Genomic DNA, 21695 nt, shown 5'->3' with positions numbered 1-21695 from the left:
GATTTTTTCCAAGTTTACAGGATTATTCTCTAGTTTACTCAAATAACACAATTTAGATGTGTTTTGAATTATATTTTGGATGCAAAAGTATGTTTTGACAAGTTCTACCCTTTTATTTTACAAGTTTAGGCTTATTATTACTCAAATAACACAATTTAATCCAGTCAGGAAGGATTTGTTATTATATTTTGGATGCACAAAGAGAGGTTTTCAACTTTTTTATTGATTTTTTGCAGGGTATGTATTAATTTTTATTTATTTTGTTTTGTATCATATATACATTTACAAATTTTTAACTTAGAGTTTAGTATTTATTTAATTTTTTCAAAAACACTAAAAAAAAGTACTTTTAGCTAAAATGTAAGCCACAGAATATATTATTATTATTATTATTATTATTAGGGTTTACTGATTTCCACTATGCTATTTTTGGTTCTGTATTTCTATATGTATTTATTTAGGGCAGGTTACGCCTGCCACGTAGGAAAGTTTGTTTATTTTAGAGTTTGCTGAGTATTTTGTTACTGCTATACTAGGTAAAAGTTTTCTAAATATACCAGATAGAGCTCTATATACTTTTGTTTTTGCTATTTTGGAGATGATGCGATCAGCACCACTCTCCATCTGCTTTTTATTTTATGTACCCAATATTATTTTGAGGCTTAGTGAATTCTAGAGCCTATTTATGCAGGAGAGAGGACTTGAAAATTTTGATCTCAGACAACCCACAACTATTTGTCAGAGTATTTTAAAGGATATTTTATACTTATTATGTGCCACTAGAATATCAAAGCTTGCTTAATTTTTATGTCTGTAACGCATTTATTGTATTTCTAGCTAAGGCTTACTGGATAAAGTACACGAAATGTTTTTCATTTCGACTATTTACCTTTATACGAGGCCCAATTTTTAGTGTAACGAAAATTATTGTGTGTCTATAAAGACTGAAATTTTTTACCGATGGGTCCATATTTGGACGCTTACTAATATTGTTTTTTCCCCTTACATATAACCATTTAACAATATAATTACAATACGAAGTTAACAGACGGCTTAGGGGCCTAGGTCCACTTTCCAAACTTTTTTACTATTCTAGAAGAATTATTTAGCTTTATAGACTTTTTCAAGGTATTTTTGAAGTATTACTGGCTTCTTTGGGTGCATCAACACTTGGGTTATTTCCATTTGGTTTATTATACGAGGTTTATTTTTTACTCTAAGATCAATATATGTCTCCGAGGACAAATACATTTATTGAAGCTAAAAGCTTAGGCTGTAACTAGGGACTTAGCATGTATATCGACAATTTATAGGACAACACGAACCTTACAAAGGATTATAGGTGACGTAGGACCACACGCCAGAGCTTTGTTAATCTGCAAGAAGCAGTTGCAACTAATGCTATGAGGATATAATGTTAATTTTTCATTGTTTCACAAGGAGGCTATTTTTTACACAACCAATATTTGCTTTTTCAAGTAACTACATGTACCAGAAGCACACATGCCAACACTAACTAGATTTTGATTTATACTATCTCAGGTGCTAAATGTATCAAGAACACTGATTGTACATATTTTTGAGAATCCAACTATATCAGGATTTTTCTATGTAAGTATATTTTTATTGACTGGCTTATTTAACAGATCAAACAGAAAGACGGCAAAATTCACTAAATGTAGGTGATTGCATGAAAATAACTAGATCAAGGGGTGACCAACAGTGAGCTGAATGTATATATAGAGGGTTGCGCTCTATTATTCTCACCTTCGCTGGATTGGCGAAGGAACGCACTTGTGGGCGGTAGAACCTGAACGGGCTCCATTATGGCATCGGAGACTCGAAGCAGATGTTTTGGAGGATGAACCCAAGTAGGGTCATAGGCGCTACGACCAATTTGGTCATTGCTTTTTATATGAGGAACCAATTTGGCCCACTCCCAAAATTAACTTAGATTGCTTCTTATAACTTATGAAATTTGAAGTCTGCACAAGATCCGATGACAAAATCTAAAATTGTAACAACCCTGCCAGGGACTTGAACCCTGGACAGATAGGTTAACCCAGATAACCCTAAAAGAGGACTATAAATAAAAACAAACTTTTATTTGCATAAAATGCTTCATTGCCAACTGAAATATGTGAAAAAAAATAATTATACACTTTCGTTCATATTTGGTCAATTATTTGGCCCGTCCTATATATAGGACGCCAGGAATGAGAATGATACAAATGTCTTGCTAAATTGCATATGTTTTACGCAGTATGGAAATCCACGAAACATTTTACGTGCAATCCAATGTCACACTTTACACACCTTGTTGTTGCTTTTGCATGGCACTGTCGGCATCTTGTCTTTTTCTCTTGCGGTATTACCAAGTGATCAATTCTATCGTATCGCACGTCTTCGTTGCCAGATGCATTTGGGCGTCCTTTGGAATTTGGTTTTGAGATTCTGGCATTGCTTGCAAGCAGGGATGCTGCAATTCGACGACGAAAAGAAAGCAGATCCAGTTCACCTTTGCGAGATTTGTGTATTTGCCATGCATTATTTACTGCTAAGTCAATGCAATGAGCAACAAGAGGAAAGTACCATTTTTTCCCCCTTATGTTGACTCGGTAGAGGCTTATGTTTTGATCACAACGATCTACACCACCCATATTAGAATTGTACATGTGAACCAAATGTGGTTGCTGCACTTGTATGTTCTTTTTCTCCTTCAGGGAGTACCTTTTTGCTGAATGAATAGGAAATACTCCATGTCCATTTGAAGCTAAACACACTACACTGTTATCGTGCCATTTAGCCACAACAATGGATTTGTCACCTGTCACTCTATAGTCAAAGAAACCCCTGTCTTTTTTCTTCATTTCTCGTGTTTCAATGAGAGGACACTTACAAATTCGGTTTTCTCGCATAGTTCCAGTTCCTCTCACATTTTTTTCTGACAACTTCTGAAGTAAGTGAATGGACGTAAAAAAGTTATCAAAATACAAATGGAAAGGAGAATCAGGACTAATACTTAGCAATATATCTGTATATTGAAGTACAACTGATGCTCCCAAACCAAGTTCCTTGTACAGTGGATTGAGTATCGTCCTAGCACCTTGATAAGGCTCAACCCAAGTGACATATCCCAGCCGCGTAGCACCAGTCCAAAGTTTATAACCGAAGCGGATCGGTTTTCCACGAATGAATTGTTTACAGCCATGACGCCCATAATAAGGGACCATTGCTTCGTCTATACTATGGTTTTCTTCCAGTGGAGCCAACTCTTGGAACTTCCTGTTCAGAATATCAAACAAAGGGCGAACCTTAGCAAATTTGTCTGCAGGGTCCAGTTCATTATTATCAACTATGTGAAGATTTGACATGATAAAATCAAATCTGTCTCTAGTTAGGGCTTTGCACACTAAGTCATTATGAGCATCAGAACTCCTTTCCCAGTACATTTTTCGTCGAGGAACTTGTACGTATCCACTAAGGAGAAGAATTCCAAAAAAACATTTCATTTCATTTGAAGTGATATCTGCTGGACTGTTCTTTGCAGCTGCATACATGTTGCTGTAGGAAACGAACATGTCTATCACTTGTTGATCAAATATTGAGCAAAACAACTCCAGAGGGCTCTCTTGATTTTCAACCAAACACTGCACTGGCCAAACAGGTGTATTTGTAACTAAATCACATTTTTTCCACGAATAGATCTTTCGTGTTTTCACGGGAGGAGGGGAGGGCAATTCACTCGCATCTCTTCCCACAGTTTCTGTGGCAGCTTTCCCATCTGTTGCGAAATCTTGAAATTCCTGTAAATGTTGATCACCAGTCTCTTCAATTTGAATTTCGGCGGCTGCTCGCAGTTGGCTACCAGGAAGATGATTTATTGAAACATTATCTTCTTCTCCTGAATCTTCATCCGTGATGTTACCACAGGAGTTGACTGGTGGTTGAAGACAAATGGAAGCACCGTTGGCCGGTATGTCGTCATCATCCTCTTCAATCATACTCATAATGGTATGAAGAGTAAGCCCTCTGAAACAAAAAAAAGTGATATTCAGCCAAAAGCATAAAATGGATTATATATAAAACAAACGAATTTGTAACAATTCTCTTCCAAGAATAACTTATTGGCTTGCAAAAACATAAACACAGGTTATTACTAACCTCCCTGCTTCCCTCTCTCACACACACAGACATACAGTCACTTTTATAGTACATAAGTACACAGGCTCTTAGAGCTGATAGTCATGAATTCAAAAAGACTAAGTGATTCTTTGCAATTGATAAAGGATAGCCAAGTTCCTGGCGTCCTTCATGTAGGACACCTAACTTTCAGCAGTTGGCAAGCCTGTTTGACAGTTGTTCTCAAAACAACGAAAACTTTATAGACATCTTGGATATATACTAAAACAAATAATCAGCCCACCAATTCAAAAGCACTGTAAATAATGTGTGTTTGACTTACCTGTCATATTTGAAGCGGTAATTCTCCATTTTCTGTCTGATTACTCAACTTAATTCTTGCATAACACAGCACGAATGGCAGTGAAACAACGAACACTAGCTCGATTTGATACGACAAACCTTCTACAAAGTAGAGATGTAGGCACCATCTGTTGGTAGTTCCTTGAACTACGTCCATAATTTTTTGAGTAGATGTTCTACATGTAGGACGGTAGGGGTATCTGGGTTAAAAGCCTAGCGCTATACAAACTAAGCTACCTGCATTTTTAAAAAGTTAGTTATGTTAAGAAATATATTGAAACACCTGAGAACACTCTTGGTCTGGTTCGACAGAGAAGGAGACAACATTTCCAAATTTTTACAGACTGGGTGTATTTTTCCACTATAGAGGCCTTCACTATATGTAATTCGAAACGCTAAAGTTCAGCTAGCTTCCAAAATTGAGGTAAAGATTGTGTTTGGCGAGATTAACAAGTTACAATTATATCCAGTTACGGACAAATAAAGCTAAAAGTCTCAGATTTGCTGTACTAGCCAAGTTTTAGTAACATTTTCTTCACTTTAGTACAAATACCAAAGAAATAGGTATATTTTATTTATAATTTGACAAAATGTACTAGTATTTAATTCACAAAGTTAGGTAAAAAACAGTATTTTTTAAAAATATTGTTACTGCCTTCAAATTTTATGTTATTTAGCCACTAACAACTGGTTTACACTGCTTGGCATCCTTTAAATAGGAAAAGAAGGAATTATTTGTTTAGTATTTTTACTACTTTATATTTATTTAAGAAAACAATTCTACACTTTAACTTAATTTTAACAAATTGTTACTAATTTATATATCAAAGTTATGTTATTTAGAGTGCATAAAGGCGTATAAAGTTAATATTTGTACTTATCAGTTCAACTAACAATTATATTTTACACACAAAAGATACAGTTAAATTACTTGAATCAGAGAATAATATTTTACAGTAATTGATTCATTCAGCACTAGTCAGTACTTTTATGCATCAGAAAGTTTTCTTAATTTTCTATTACGCATGCTATTTTGGGCTATTCTTAAAATGTATTTCTAGGGCAAACTGGTTTAATTTTCTGCTTATAATTCAAAGTTGACAGTTTTCGCACAATGCATTGTACATTTGTTATATTCTCTACGTACAATCCAAATATTATGCTTATTTAATGTATAACTAACTAACTCTCTACCCTTTTTAAACCCGAAGTTTCATGGCTGCAGCAACACATGCCTTTCATCTGTCCCTGTTCTGAGCAAGATCTATATACAAGATCCATCTCTACATTATCCCTCCATTTTTTTTTTGGTCTTTCTATTGGTCTTTTACCATCAGGTAGTATTCTAAATACTACGAACTTGGACAAAATATAGTCAAATACACAACACAAGAAGGAAAATAATTACAAGTAAAACAGCAGACACTCAATATCTCAAAACAATCCGGTAAAAATATTCTACAACAAACTGCCTCATAACATAAAACTGCTAAGTCCCCAAAACACATACAAATACAATCAATAAAAACTACTTGAAAAGGGAAAACTGACTACAGTCTCACAGACTTGATGTAAAATAACAGCAAAACTTAGAAGCATGCACAGTCAATAGTGCTCAATTTGCATACAGTTCACATGCAAACTATCATGAAAATGTTCAAAACAGTCTCCCAGCTCAGTTCTCATCTATACTTGGACAACAAAATCCTGCAACAAATTCTCAGAAATCCTACCTTTCCTACCCTTGCTTAAATAGCTAAAGTGCAATCTTCATACTAAAATATTGAAAAAAGGCATATCTATTTACATAAACGTGTGTACACATGTGTTTGTCTGCGTGTACTCTTAGATAAATTGATAAAAAGCAATATAGTTATAAATCAAAGACTATAACTAATAATATTAATTTCAAAATAAGCTGATAGAAAAAGATATAATAACTACAGTATAAGCTTTTAATTTTTGTTAATTACAAAAATAAAAGTTAAATACAGTAAATAAACCTGGTCCCTTAGATTGAAAAAGGAACATAAATTGAGACTATTTGAAAATAAGATCCTTAGGAAAATATTTGGGCCTAAAACAGATGAGGAGACAAATGAGTGGAGAAGGTTACATAATTTAGAAGTACATAATTTGTATTCATGTCCAGATATTATTAGAATGATTAAATCAACAAGACTTAGGTGTGTAGATCATGTGGTACGAATGGGAGAGGAAAGAAGAGTATACAGGATTCTTGTTGGGAAACCTGATGGTAAAAGACCAATAGAAAGACCAAAAAAAAAATGGAGGGATAATGTAGAGATGGATCTTGTATATAGATCTTGCTCAGAACAGGGACAGATGAAAGGCATGTGTTGCTGCAGCCATGAAACTTCGGGTTTAAAAAGGGTAGAGAGTTAGTTAGTTATACATTAAATAAGCATAATATTTGGATTGTACGTAGAGAATATAACAAATGTACAATGCAAAACTGTCAACTTTGAATTATAAGCAGAAAATTAAACCAGTTTGCCCTAGAAATACATTTTAAGAATAGCCCAAAATAGCATGCGTAATAGAAAATTAAGAAAACTTTCTGATGCATAAAAGTACTGACTATTGCTGAATGAATCAATTACTGTAAAATATTATTCTCTGATTCAAGTAATTTAACTGTATCTTTTGTGTGTAAAATATAATTGTTAGTTGAACTGATAAGTACAAATATTAACTTTATACGCCTTTATGCACTCTAAATAACATAACTTTGATATATAAATTAGTAACAATTTGTTAAAATTAAGTTAAAGTGTAGAATTGTTTTCTTAAATAAATATAAAGTAGTAAAAATACTAAACAAATAATTCCTTCTTTTCCTATTTAAAGGATGCCAAGCAGTGTAAACCAGTTGTTAGTGGCTAAATAACATAAAATTTGAAGGCAGTAACAATATTTTTAAAAAATACTGTTTTTTACCTAACTTTGTGAATTAAATACTAGTACATTTTGTCAAATTATAAATAAAATATACCTATTTCTTTGGTATTTGTACTAAAGTGAAGAAAATGTTACTAAAACTTGGCTAGTACAGCAAATCTGAGACTTTTAGCTTTATTTGTCCGTAACTGGATATAATTGTAACTTGTTAATCTCGCCAAACACAATCTTTACCTCAATTTTGGAAGCTAGCTGAACTTTAGCGTTTCGAATTACATATAGTGAAGGCCTCTATAGTGGAAAAATACACCCAGTCTGTAAAAATTTGGAAATGTTGTCTCCTTCTCTGTCGAACCAGACCAAGAGTGTTCTCAGGTGTTTCAATATATTTCTTAACATAACTAACTTTTTAAAAATGCAGGTAGCTTAGTTTGTATAGCGCTAGGCTTTTAACCTATCTGTCCAGGGTTCAAGTCCCTGGCAGGGTTGTTACAATTTTAGATTTTGTCATCGGATCTTGTGCAGACTTCAAATTCCATAAGTTATAAGAAGCAATCTAAGTTAATTTTGGGAGTGGGCCAAATTGGTTCCTCATATAAAAAGCAATGACCAAATTGGTCGTAGCGCCTATGACCCTACTTGGGTTCATCCTCCAAAACATCTGCTTCGAGTCTCCGATGCCATAATGGAGCCCGTTCAGGTTCTACCGCCCACAAGTGCGTTCCTTCGCCAATCCAGCGAAGGTGAGAATAATAGAGCGCAACCCTCTATATATACATTCAGCTCACTGTTGGTCACCCCTTGATCTAGTTATTTTCATGCAATCACCTACATTTAGTGAATTTTGCCGTCTTTCTGTTTGATCTGTTAAATAAGCCAGTCAATAAAAATATACTTACATAGAAAAATCCTGATATAGTTGGATTCTCAAAAATATGTACAATCAGTGTTCTTGATACATTTAGCACCTGAGATAGTATAAATCAAAATCTAGTTAGTGTTGGCATGTGTGCTTCTGGTACATGTAGTTACTTGAAAAAGCAAATATTGGTTGTGTAAAAAATAGCCTCCTTGTGAAACAATGAAAAATTAACATTATATCCTCATAGCATTAGTTGCAACTGCTTCTTGCAGATTAACAAAGCTCTGGCGTGTGGTCCTACGTCACCTATAATCCTTTGTAAGGTTCGTGTTGTCCTATAAATTGTCGATATACATGCTAAGTCCCTAGTTACAGCCTAAGCTTTTAGCTTCAATAAATGTATTTGTCCTCGGAGACATATATTGATCTTAGAGTAAAAAATAAACCTCGTATAATAAACCAAATGGAAATAACCCAAGTGTTGATGCACCCAAAGAAGCCAGTAATACTTCAAAAATACCTTGAAAAAGTCTATAAAGCTAAATAATTCTTCTAGAATAGTAAAAAAGTTTGGAAAGTGGACCTAGGCCCCTAAGCCGTCTGTTAACTTCGTATTGTAATTATATTGTTAAATGGTTATATGTAAGGGGAAAAAACAATATTAGTAAGCGTCCAAATATGGACCCATCGGTAAAAAATTTCAGTCTTTATAGACACACAATAATTTTCGTTACACTAAAAATTGGGCCTCGTATAAAGGTAAATAGTCGAAATGAAAAACATTTCGTGTACTTTATCCAGTAAGCCTTAGCTAGAAATACAATAAATGCGTTACAGACATAAAAATTAAGCAAGCTTTGATATTCTAGTGGCACATAATAAGTATAAAATATCCTTTAAAATACTCTGACAAATAGTTGTGGGTTGTCTGAGATCAAAATTTTCAAGTCCTCTCTCCTGCATAAATAGGCTCTAGAATTCACTAAGCCTCAAAATAATATTGGGTACATAAAATAAAAAGCAGATGGAGAGTGGTGCTGATCGCATCATCTCCAAAATAGCAAAAACAAAAGTATATAGAGCTCTATCTGGTATATTTAGAAAACTTTTACCTAGTATAGCAGTAACAAAATACTCAGCAAACTCTAAAATAAACAAACTTTCCTACGTGGCAGGCGTAACCTGCCCTAAATAAATACATATAGAAATACAGAACCAAAAATAGCATAGTGGAAATCAGTAAACCCTAATAATAATAATAATAATAATAATATATTCTGTGGCTTACATTTTAGCTAAAAGTACTTTTTTTTAGTGTTTTTGAAAAAAATTAAATAAATACTAAACTCTAAGTTAAAAATTTGTAAATGTATATATGATACAAAACAAAATAAATAAAAATTAATACATACCCTGCAAAAAATCAATAAAAAGTTGAAAACCTCTCTTTGTGCATCCAAAATATAATAACAAATCCTTCCTGACTGGATTAAATTGTGTTATTTGAGTAATAATAAGCCTAAACTTGTAAAATAAAAGGGTAGAACTTGTCAAAACATACTTTTGCATCCAAAATATAATTCAAAACACATCTAAATTGTGTTATTTGAGTAAACTAGAGAATAATCCTGTAAACTTGGAAAAAATCTCTCTCTCTCTCTCTCTCTCTCTCTCTCTCTCTCTCTCTCTCTCTCTCTCCCTCTCTCTCTCTCTCTGTGTGTGTGTGTGTGTGTGTGTGTGTGTGTGTGTCTTTGAGAGTCCAAAATGTAATAAAAATGGTGCCTGAATAATATAAATAGTGTCATTTGAGTAAATATTAGGCTAAACTTGTAAAATAAACAAATAAAAGTTGAGAACACACACTTTGTGTGTCGAAAATGTAACTAAAAATCTTTCCTGAACAGATAGAATTGTGTTATTTGAGTAATAATAAGCCTAAACTTGTGAAATAAACAGATATAAGTTGAGAACACACACTTTGTGTGTCGAAAATGTAACTAAAAGTCTTTCCTGAACAGATAGAATTGTGTTATTTGAGTAAAAAAATAGGCATAAACTTGTAAATAATAAATTAAAAGTTGAAAAAATCTCTTTGTAAATACAAAATTTAATAAAAAATGTTGCCTGAATAGTACAAATAGTGTTACTTTGGTAAAAATTAACATAAAGTTGTAAAATAATAAGTTAAAAAGTTGTAAAAATATCTTTGTGAATCCAAAATTTAATAAAAAGTGTTGCCTGAATAGTATAAATAGTGTTATTTTGGTAAAAAATTAACATAAAAATTGTAAAATAATAAGTTAAACGTAGAAAAAAAATGTCTGTGAATCCAAAATTTAATGAAAAAATGTTGCTTGAATAGTACAAATAGTGTTATTTTGGTAAAAATTTAACATAAAGTTGTAAAATAATAAGTTAAAAGTTGAAAAAATGTCTTTGTGAGTCCAAAATTTAATAAAAAATGTTGCTGATTAGTACAAATAGTGTTATTTTGGTAAAAAATTAATATAAAGTTGTAAAATAATAAGTTAAACGTTGAAAAAATGTCTTTGTGAGTCCAAAATTTAATAAAAGTGTTGCCTGAATAGTACAAATAGTGTTATTTTGGTAAAAAATTAAGATAAAATTGTAAAATAATAAGTTAAAAAGTTGTAAAAATATCTTTGCGAGTCCAAAATTTAATAAAAAATGTTGCCTGAATAGTACAAATAGTGTTATTTTTGTAAAAATAAGGATAAGCTGTGAAAATGTTTGACATAAAGTCAAAGTTTGGTAAAAAATAAACTCAAAATTAAGTTAAATAGCACACAGTAACATACATTTACTACCCTAAATCAATAATCAAAGGGTCCTAGGTTCGTTACCCCGTGATAAAAGCAAATGGTGAAAACTGTAGGCCCCGTCCCTAATAGCTCTCCCTTCTTCATAGTACAGATAAAAAAAACCTGCGCTAAAGCGTCCTGTGCCTTGAAGGCAAACCTGAGCGGAATATTAATTGGCGGCGGAAACCGGTTCTACAAGCGACGCATAGCTTCAGAGATTTGACCCTTGCTGCGCATTCCAGACATCCTTTGTTGTCTGGTTGAATCCCTCCCCTGCCCTACAGTATTGCATACCTTTCCCCTGTTCTTGCGTACTGGTTAACCTTGAAAAAAAACCGGTTCTGAAAACCTACCGACGCGTTCTCTGATTGGTGAATCAGATTCCTTCTTTGTTCTGACGTTGTGACGTCATTTGACCTTGAACGCACACTCCCCAAATTCCTTTCTCCTGTACCTGCGCGGAGTTCACCCTTGTCTGTCTGGCATCAGACTCAGCTCACACATTATGCATAGTTCGTCTCCGCTCAATATATTACATACCATATAACATACATTATTACATAGTACTAATTAATAATATTGCATATCGCGGGTTCGAGTACCGGGACCGTCTTCTTTCGTACCATTACCACCGTTCATAGCGGTTCATAAACCATAGAAAACTTATTTTCAATATTATAAACATTGATTATTATAGTTTCATACATTACATACTTTGCAGTAATGAATATAAAACCATATGCATAGCGTTTAGTACCTCTAATTACCTTCTATATACATATTTTTCATAAAATAAATAATTACATATTTATAAAAAGTTATAAACATGCAAATACATAAATGTAAAGTATTCTAAGTACGTGCAAATGAATTCTAAGTACATGCGAATTAATTAAAACATCAATACTACTTTCCTAACAGCATATTCTAAGGCAAATTTAAAGAGCAATGGAGATAATGCATCTCCTTGTTTTAACCCATCATGAATTGTAAATTTGTCAGACACATTAATACCCACACGAATTTAATTTCTGTTTCACTGGTGCATACTTTTATCATACTAACAAGCTTCTTAGGTATTCCAAACTCTACTAATATATTATATAATTTATCTCTTTTATTTATTTATTTATTTATTTATTTCGTCTTCTTTTACATGGCGAAGTTAAGGCTGTGGAGCCTTTTCTTCCACTTGACCATGTTTAAAAAAAAATGAATATGAAATAATTAAAATATTGAAAAAAAGAAAGGAAAAAATATAAAAATTACAGAGAAATAAAAAATACAAAGAAAAATTACATATAAGAAAGGTAATCTAACCTATAGATACGGGCACACACACTCACACACACACATACATATCTTTGCCCTTACACACGTACAAGCAAATACATAACACTACACTTACTTAAGCACAGTCCAATATTACACATACTTAAAACACAGTCCAAAACGATATACTTTGACGATAATTCATCTTAACTATTACGCTAAATAATTTTTGTGCCTTACGTCCTTCTATCATTCTCTGCACCCGCCATATTACTTGTATTAGGGAAATCAAACATTTAATTTTCATTGTATAATATGTGTAACTTTAACAATTTTTTGAACGTCACAATTGAGGAAGATACATGAATTTCAGGTGGCAACTTGTTCCAAAGGCCTGCTGAGGTAACAGTAAAAGAATTTGCGTAAAAGTTGGATTTGTGGAGTGGAATGGAGAGCAAAGACCTTTCGCGCGATCTGGTGTTGCGGCTGTGAAAGTCGGAAAGATGTTGAAATCGGTTATAGAGATATTGCGGGTCTTTTGTTTGGAGGATTTTGTACAGTAAAATTAACTTATGAAAATTACGTTTATCGCTTAATTTAAGCCACTCGACCTTCGCAAAGTACGATGTCAAATGCTCTGAATATTTTAGATCGAAAACGAAACGAATGCAGGCATTTTGAATTCGCTGCAGTCGTTTAGCTTGCTCGTGATTGACATCCAAGAAAGCAATGTCGCAATAGTCAACAATGGGAAATACAAGAGACTGGACCAGTTTAATTTTTATGCGTTCAGGGAGGAAGTTTTTGAGCCGATAGAGTGAATGCAATGCACCGAAAGCTCTTCTAGATGCAGAGTTAACTTGCTCTGCCCAGGTGAGATGGTGGTTGAGTATCACACCCAGATTCTTAACAGTAGTGGAGAAGGGCAGATGAATATCATTTACGTTGAGTTTAGGGAGGCTAGATTTATCTATTTTGCTCAAAATTCTAGGGGAACCTACAAGAATACTCTGGGTTTTAGTCGGGTTTAGATGTAAGCCATGGTGTGCAGACCAAGTACTTATTTGTTTAAGGTCATTGTTCACAATTTCTATTGCATGCAGTATTTCTTGCGGGGGGAAAGAGAAATATAACTGAAAATCGTCGGCATAGATATGGTATTTACAGCAGTTGAGCACCGTCGGGAGGTCGTTTATATACAGAGCAAATAAGAGGGGACCGAGTACAGTGCCTTGAGGGACACCACATGGAATGTTTTTCCACGACGATTTTCCATATAGGTCAACGACACATTGTTGACGTTCTTGTAGATAGGAGTAGAACCAATTAACCGCGGAGTCGGAAAAATTGAATATCGATGATAATTTAGCGAGTAGAATTTCATGATCAATTGTCTGAAAAGCTTTTGTAAAGTCTAGAAGTACCAGAATCGTAAGTTGTTTATTGTCCATGGCTAGCCTCATGTCATCGGTTACGTTGACAAGAGCTGTGCAAGTGCTGTGGTTACTTCGAAAGCCAGACTGAAGAGGATCTATTAAATTATTTCGCGTTAGAAAGTCCCGGGTTTGATCGCTAACGAGGTGCTCTAGGGCTTTAGACAAGGCTGGGAGGATGCTGATTGGTCGGTAATCGTTGACGTTTATTATGTTGTTTGTTTTAGGTATAGGGCGTACCAGGGCGAGTTTCCAAGACGCGAGAAATGCGCCGGTAATTAAAGAAAAATTTAAAATATGAGTGATAGGAGCAAGTACGTGGTAGAGAATTTTTTTAATCTTGAGGATAGAAATTTCATCTACTCCTACGGCCGATGACTTTATCTTCTGTAACGATTTTCTGACTTGTTCTGGCGAAAAATAAGAAAAACAAAATTTTGGAGCAGTTGTGGAGCCTGTTTCAATGTTACGAATCGTTTCGTGTTTCACATTATCATCGACGATCGGAAGATCACAAAAGTGATCGTTCAATACTTCCGGTGGAAATTTATTAATGGATTCGTGGTTTCTCCGCTTCCCAACTCCCAGTATTTTCAATTTTTTCCAGAGGACGTCAGGTTTGCTTTCGTATGTTAGTAGTTCAGACGCGAATCGGTGCTTTGATTTTCGTACTTCCTGGGTGCAACGGTTCCTCAGGATTCTGTAATTTTCAAAGATGGATGGACCGAATCATATGCTTTTTTGAAATCAATGAATAGCTGATGGACATTTTGATTATATTCCCACTTTTTTTTCAAGTGTCTGTCTGATGTGAAAAATTTGATCTGTAGTTGATCTGTTACGTTTAAATCCACATTGATAATAACCTATAATTTCATTAGCATATGGGGTTAGTCTTGTTAAAAGAATGTTAGATAATATTTTATATGTTGTTGAGCGTAGAGAAAATCCACGGTAATTATTGCAGTTCATTGTATCACCTTTTTTAAACACAGGAACAATTACGGATTCTTTCCACTGTTGAGGGATTTCATCTTTATTCCATATTAAACAAATTATTTATGAATTTGACATATTAACGAATTTCCACCATATTTAATTAACTCAGCTGGTATTAAATCTATGCCAGGTGCTCTGTTATTCTTTAGCCTTTTAATAGCATCTTTAACTTCAGTCAAGTTAGGTTCCGGAACTAAACGTTCTGCTGTGTGCACTTCATTTACTTCTGATTTATCTCCTACATGGACATTTAAAAGGTCATTAAAGTAGTTCTTCCATCTATTTAGAATATCGCTTGGGTCAGCTAGAAAATCACGGTCTTTATCTTTTATCGAGTTTACTTTAGGTTGCCACTCCTCTCTAAATTCATTTACACCTTTATGTAAATCTCTGATATATTTGGTTTTGCTGTTTGTTTCAATTTCGTTAATTTTGCTTTTCAAGTAATCTCTATTTTTACTTCTAAACGTGCGTTTAACTTCTCGCTTTATTCTACGTGTATTATAATTGCTTAGATTTGTATCATCAGAGTTATTTAACCACCTAAGTCTAGCCTGATTTCTTATTTCTACTAAATTATGACATTCATTATCAAACCATGGCTTACTTTTTCTTGGCTTATGGTATCCTATACTTTCTTTAGCTGCTGATTCTATTGCATTACGTATGTGCTCCCAATTCTTATTTACGTCTGTTTCATTTATATTTTCATCATCATTTAAATCCTGCAAAACATCGAATCTATTGGACAGTTTAATTTGGTAATCTTTCTTAATTCTTTAATCAGCAAATTTTCCTGTATTAAATTTTATAACTTTTAGATTTTGTTGCTTATGATTTATCACTGCGTGTCTTTCTCTTAATTTAGCAATTACTAAATAATGGTCACTGGCACAGTCAGCACCTCTATGTGTAGGAACGTCAATTATTCTAGTATGCTTTCTCTTATCAATGAGAATATGATCTATCTGATTATGAGTTTTACCATCTGGAGAAGACCAGGTATATTTATGGATATCTTTATGTTTAAATGTGGTACTTTTCACAATTAAATTCTTTGAGGTTGCAAAAGTAATCAATCTTATACTATTATCATTACTTAATTCATGAAGACTTTCTTTACCAATCGTGGGTTTAAATGTCTCTTCTTTGCCAATCTGTGCATTACAGTCGCCTAACAGAATTTTCATATCATACTGAGAAAATTTATCACAGACCTGTTCTAACTCTGCATAAAAAACATGTTTAGTATTATCATCTTTATCTTCCGTTGGAGCATGTATGTTTATTAAAATAATTTTACACCACCTACCCTGTAAAACTGCATATGATATCCTATCATTAATAAATTCTACTGTTTTGAGAGCAGAGATAATTCTATTATTTATGAAAAAGCCTGTTCCAAAATTATGATTTTAAGTACCACCATAGAAAAAAAGTATAATTTTAGTTTTACAATTCCCTTCTCCTGGCCACCTAACTTCCAGCTACTACATCTAATTTATACTTAACTATCTCAGTAACTGTACACTGAAATGCCCCAGGCCGGTAAAGGCTCAGAACATTCCAGGTGCCTAATTTAATATCCTTATTCCTAATGCAGATCTTATCCTTAGTCCAGGGACCTCCCAAAGTAGTCCCCGCCCGGAGATCCGAATGGGGGACTATTTTACCTCCGGAATATTTTACCTTGGGAACATCCATGGCCTTATATTGCTGTCTCTTGACATGTCTTTTTACAGTGCAGAGTTGTCAGCTATACGCCTAACCCCCAATATGAATGGAGGACCGCACCTGTCGTTGGTTAGCGGATCCCTCGGATTTACTGACTGAAAGGCTGCATTGATTACCGACTGCTCTCTTTAATCCAAAGTGAAGGGGGTGTTAATTACCAAAGTAAGATCCCGACTTTTCGTAATCCTGAACAGTCGAGAAATTTCAAAGGATCTTATGTAAACTAGGAAAATTCTTTATATTTTCTGCACTAGTCTATAAATATTTTTTTCAAATTAACAGTTTTTATTCCAGAAGTGTAGAAACAGTCACATGAAGAGGAAATAGTATATACCATTCGCAATCTACACTGCATTTGGAAATTTCGAAAATTCCCCCTTGCAGAATTGTTTTAACCTCGTCGGGAAGTGGCGGATTTTTTCAGTCCCGAGCGTCTGAATTATTAATATTTCCTTTCCAATGCTGCACATTCCTAGTATTTTGTGAAAACACTTTTTGTTGGGCATGGCAGTTAATTGCTGTAACTGACAGCCTGGCCTGTAAATCGTAGAGAACAATATTCACTGTACGAGTAATTGCAAATTTGGATAAGTTTTCGTTGTCACTAGTTCGATAACTCTTTTTGTGTACGAGTTTGGTTTTCTTTGAATGTAAATACACTGTTTCTAAATTACGTCATAAAGATGTATTAATGACCTAGGTTAGAACCAATGTTCTAGTGTATTTAGAACCTCAATGCAATAGTTTAGTTTACTGACTGGGAATATACGAGAAAATTTGCCTATCCCTTAAAAAACGCAATTCACAAAATGAAATCGCAAATACGCCACTCAGTGGACGATATTTAATTACAAGGTTCAAACATAATATCCATTTAACCATCTAGAAGATTCCTGTGAACACTTTAATACATAAACAATGAGGTTGGTCAATTGCAGAATAGTCCTTCTTTAATCCAGAAGGCTGCATACTTTTCGGTATGGAAATCTTTGATGACTGGACCATTAATGGACACGAATAATTGATTGATTGATTTGGTTTATTTTGCTTCGCTTTTCTCGCATTTGGACCACTGACGTCGTAGCGCGATGTGCTGGACACTAATGATTTTTGAGTTGTGTGTTCTACATAGTTGGTATACTGTAGGCTTTCAATATTATTTTCTTTGAGAGCGATAAAACATCCCTGTCAGGGATAAAAATAATTTTCTCTTGCCGGGGATAAAATGTTTTGTGGGGGGGAATCCCCGGCATCCCCCCCGTTAATTCGCACACTGATGTAATGTAACAATTAGACTATATAGCATTTTCTTTGAGGAGGGAGTGTTTCATATGAGAATAATTCATGCCGAACGGTATTTTTCTTTCATCCTTGTACCCAATCATTTTACTCGAATATAATTGTGGTAGCCGTTCCAACTGGTATCTGCTTTCATTGCAATGAAGAAAGGTTCCAGGTTCAATTAATGGTTCTGGCATATTTCAATGGTTCCAATCACTCTTAAAACTGTTGATCAAGTTTCCATTACTCTCTATGCATAAAGTAGGCCTTAAATAGACGAACTTTCTGAAATATACAACAAGAATAATCTCATCAGTTTTAGCAAATCCGATACATCGAGCTTTGAATTTAGAGAAAATCTTAAAGTTACAGTACAATCAAACTATTTGCCAGAGTAAGTTGAGAAGTTACATGTCGAATGGATTATTTTCAGAATTTGATCTTACATATGCTTTCCAAATTTGTGTTTCTTGAGTTGCTGGTAGATTTCCGTTTTGACCTATTTTTCACTTTTCTGTTCACATGTATATCAGATAATTCCGGTTCCTCCATAAGCTAGACAACCCCAGGCCAGTTTTGAAGTTCATTAAACTTTATTAATCCATATTGTTCTTAACTTTATTCACTGTTTGTTTCATTTTATTCAGTTTAATTTACATCTTTTCCACCACTTTGGAGTAAACGCGACGACGAGGAAGAATGTTTATAATGTGCGATAAACGAAGGGTCAATCACAAACTCATATGGACTAGGGATGGCCAAACGGATCCGGATTCGAAAATTGCGGATCCGGACCCGGTTTCGAAATACCAGATCTGGGTCCGGATCCGAGAGTTTCGTATCTCAATCCCATTATAATATTACCACACCTTAAAAGGTACAATATTATGATCTTCGATTACAGTGTTGATCCTAAAATACTTTGCTACGCATCGGCTAACACACTAGTGCACAAAAATAATCTTACTTGTTTAACATAAAATGTCAGAGGTGATATTGTAAATGCCATTGAAACGAATATGTATTCATTCGAATGGATTGGAAATGGAAACACACATAAATGTGATCTCCACTTCAATTTCTCTTCATCATGACATTTTAGCGGGGGGGGGGGGGGTTGCCCCCTAAAACAGTTTTTTAGCTGAAACACAAAAACACGTACTTCTTCCTTTGGGCCCCTCTATACACCTGCCAAATTTCATTGAAGTCGGGGTGGGAAACAGGGGTCAGATCCCCGCGTCAATTTGTCTTCATCTTGACATCTGAGGGGGGTTGCCCCCTAAAACAGTTTTTTAGCTCAAACAAAAAGAAACTATTTCTTCCTTTGGGCCCCTCTATACACCTGCGAAGTTTCATGGAAATCGGAGGAGGACACTTAGATAACTTCCCTTGTAAGTGTATTAATTACAAATCGCGCACGCGCTGACACACACTATATATATATATATATATATATATATATATATATATATATATATATATATATATATATATATACAGGGTGACTTGTAATTAGATGTATTCCCTGAAAGGGGTTAAAGTAGAAGCAATTTGCAATAAATTTGACCATATGATACCCTTATTAGTAGTTTTCGAGATAATCGAATTTCTATTCTTTTTTTTTAAAAAAATACAATTTTCCACATAAAAAGATGAATTGAGAAAAAACTGCTCATTGTATGGCACATATTTCAGCGTTTTCTGATAGCTAATAAATAAGTGGTTCGTTGAAAAAAGAGTTTTTCCCAAATAACAATCACATGTAAGTAACAGGTGGGTCTAAACGTACAAGTGCTGATAAAAAAATACACTCTTAGTTTACTAGGCAACGTATTAATAACAAAAATGGTATGACACGAAGCGTACAAATTACTTAAATTACTTCCTTGAGTCATCAGCTATCCAACGAGGTACAAATGTTGCTAACATTCACATTTGTGTACAAGAAATAACACTTGATTCATTTTCATGTGAATGGAATCAATGAACATTACAGTTAAAGAACATTACACGTCTTGTTCAAAGTGGGCACCTCCGTTACGAATGAAGGCACGCAGGTTTTTACGGACATTTGGTCTCGTAACTCGTGATGTGATGGTGTCCTTGATGTGTTGACTAGCTGTTAAGATCCTCTCCTTGCGAGTTTACCGGTGTGTTGTAAACTAAGTATTTGATGTGGCCCCAAATTAAGAGGTCGCAAGGCGTCAAATCGGGGGATCGAGCCTGCTAGGGAATCGGGACGCCTCGGCCAGGGAGTCGGGCCGCCTCGGCCAATCCATATCTTTGGGTAATTTTTGTGTGTATATATATATATATATATATATATATATTAGCAGGTAACAATATGTTATAAACACATTCTTACTTTCCAAAGAATCGCTCATGTGGGATAGCCAAACGGATCCGTTTGGATCCGGATCCGAAAAATTTTAGGATCCGGATCGGGCCATCACTAATATGGACGACGCAACATAAGCTCCACAGATAATTTTTCTGACTATGAGTTCAGCCGCCAGAGCCTCGTTAGCCTATTTTTGTGTGAAGTTCATATGTTTGTTCTTCTCTAGATAAAATGCGGGAAAGTTTTTTTCTTTTCCTTTACTTTCCTTCTCATTTTCTTACTCTTAGTTTCCTTTCCTTGAATTTTGTTTGTTTACTTTGATTCTCTTCTATTTAATTGACATTTCACTTCTTTCCTCTGTTTCCCCCTTTGCATCTTTCGTTTCTTTGCCTTGCTTCATTGGTTGCTTGTCCACTATCCCCCTGTTCGATTTTCTTTCCAATGACTTTTCTCTTATTTGCTGATATTTGTTGCATTGCTGTTTTTCTCTGGTCTGATTTTCTTTGCTGACATTACTTCTTTTCTTCGAATTTATTTTCGTCGATTTCCTTTTCTTTCTCGGAATTTTTAACTGTACCGAGTGGCCACAATTAGAGTTACGCTCTTCATTTCCCTCTGGAGCCCGTTTCAAGCATCTTATTGCGCTTGGTACAGAGGCTGTGGGACCATGAGGAAGCGAATGTGGCGCTGAAATCTGGAACACAATGATCGTGCGATCATTGTTCACACAGCTCTGCGCTTCCAGAGGGCCATTCACGTAGACAGAACGCATATTGAACACTTCTGCACCGGCATAATCTCAAATTACTAGTTGTTACTTCAGCGCCACGGTGGTGAATATTTGATCTATATTTCATCAATATTCGCTTTTGCATGGTCTCCAATGCATCGGTTCCAAGCTTCACAGTAATACATTGCTTCGACCGAGCTCCATTTGGGCAACTTTTAATTGGGGCCACCCGGTATACTTTGCTTTGGCTTCCTTTGTTACCAAGTTCTCTGACATTCTTATACGCTGATCGTTTCTCTGGTGTTTAATAGCCAAAGCGAACATTCAGCTGGTCTTTTTCTGGTGAAGGTTCCACACTGAAGATTGATTTATCCTTTCTTCGTTCTTTCAGCATGCAACCCACAGCAGCACAGTTCGGTCGTCTGTTACGAGTCGAGGGAGCATTCGGTGGACTTTCTCCAATGGAATACAAGCCTCAACCGTTTAGCTCTCGACTTTTCTATTAAAGGGTTCCCGCGAAAAGGAGTTTCTATGAAGACATTTTGGACATTTTCACTAAGAGACTGTTTTCGCCCATAGAAAGAGTTCAATTGCTGAGGCTCTCCACCCCAAAGAAGAGGACGTTCTCAATATTATAGTTCTTATTAATGGAAGTGGGCGTGTGAAGACAGTGTTACCATCTAGTCTATTATTAACCTAGACTTAGAAGGCTGTAAAGAGTGTTCTGTGAAAAACAGGAAGACATTACTGTAACGAATATTTTTTGTAATTCTACTGACCGTGATTTTCAGAAGAATAAAAAAATGAAATATTT

General features: G+C 34.7%; 1 protein-coding gene across 1 annotated transcript in view; it reads left to right on the top strand.

The window, feature by feature from the left end:
• The window catches only part of LOC145983021 (relaxin receptor 2-like), a gene marked incomplete at its 5' end in the record, with an annotated part of 151354 nt that extends 129864 nt beyond the window's left edge, over positions 1 to 21490 (top strand). Inside the window, one exon of the mRNA XM_083116301.1 lies at positions 21273 to 21490. Within this exon, the coding sequence (XP_082972427.1) occupies positions 21273 to 21368 (96 nt within the window). The remainder of the gene's footprint in view (positions 1 to 21272) is intronic.
• Between the last annotated feature and the right edge of the window lie 205 nt (positions 21491 to 21695).

The sequence above is a fragment of the Lepisma saccharinum genome, unplaced genomic scaffold (assembly GCF_977018435.1).
Source record: "Lepisma saccharinum unplaced genomic scaffold, izLepSacc3.1 HAP1_SCAFFOLD_555, whole genome shotgun sequence".
In the NCBI taxonomy this organism is placed as follows: Eukaryota; Metazoa; Arthropoda; class Insecta; order Zygentoma; family Lepismatidae; genus Lepisma; species Lepisma saccharinum.
The sequence above is the reverse complement of the archived record's forward strand: the minus strand, read 5'-3'. Positions and strand labels throughout refer to the sequence as shown.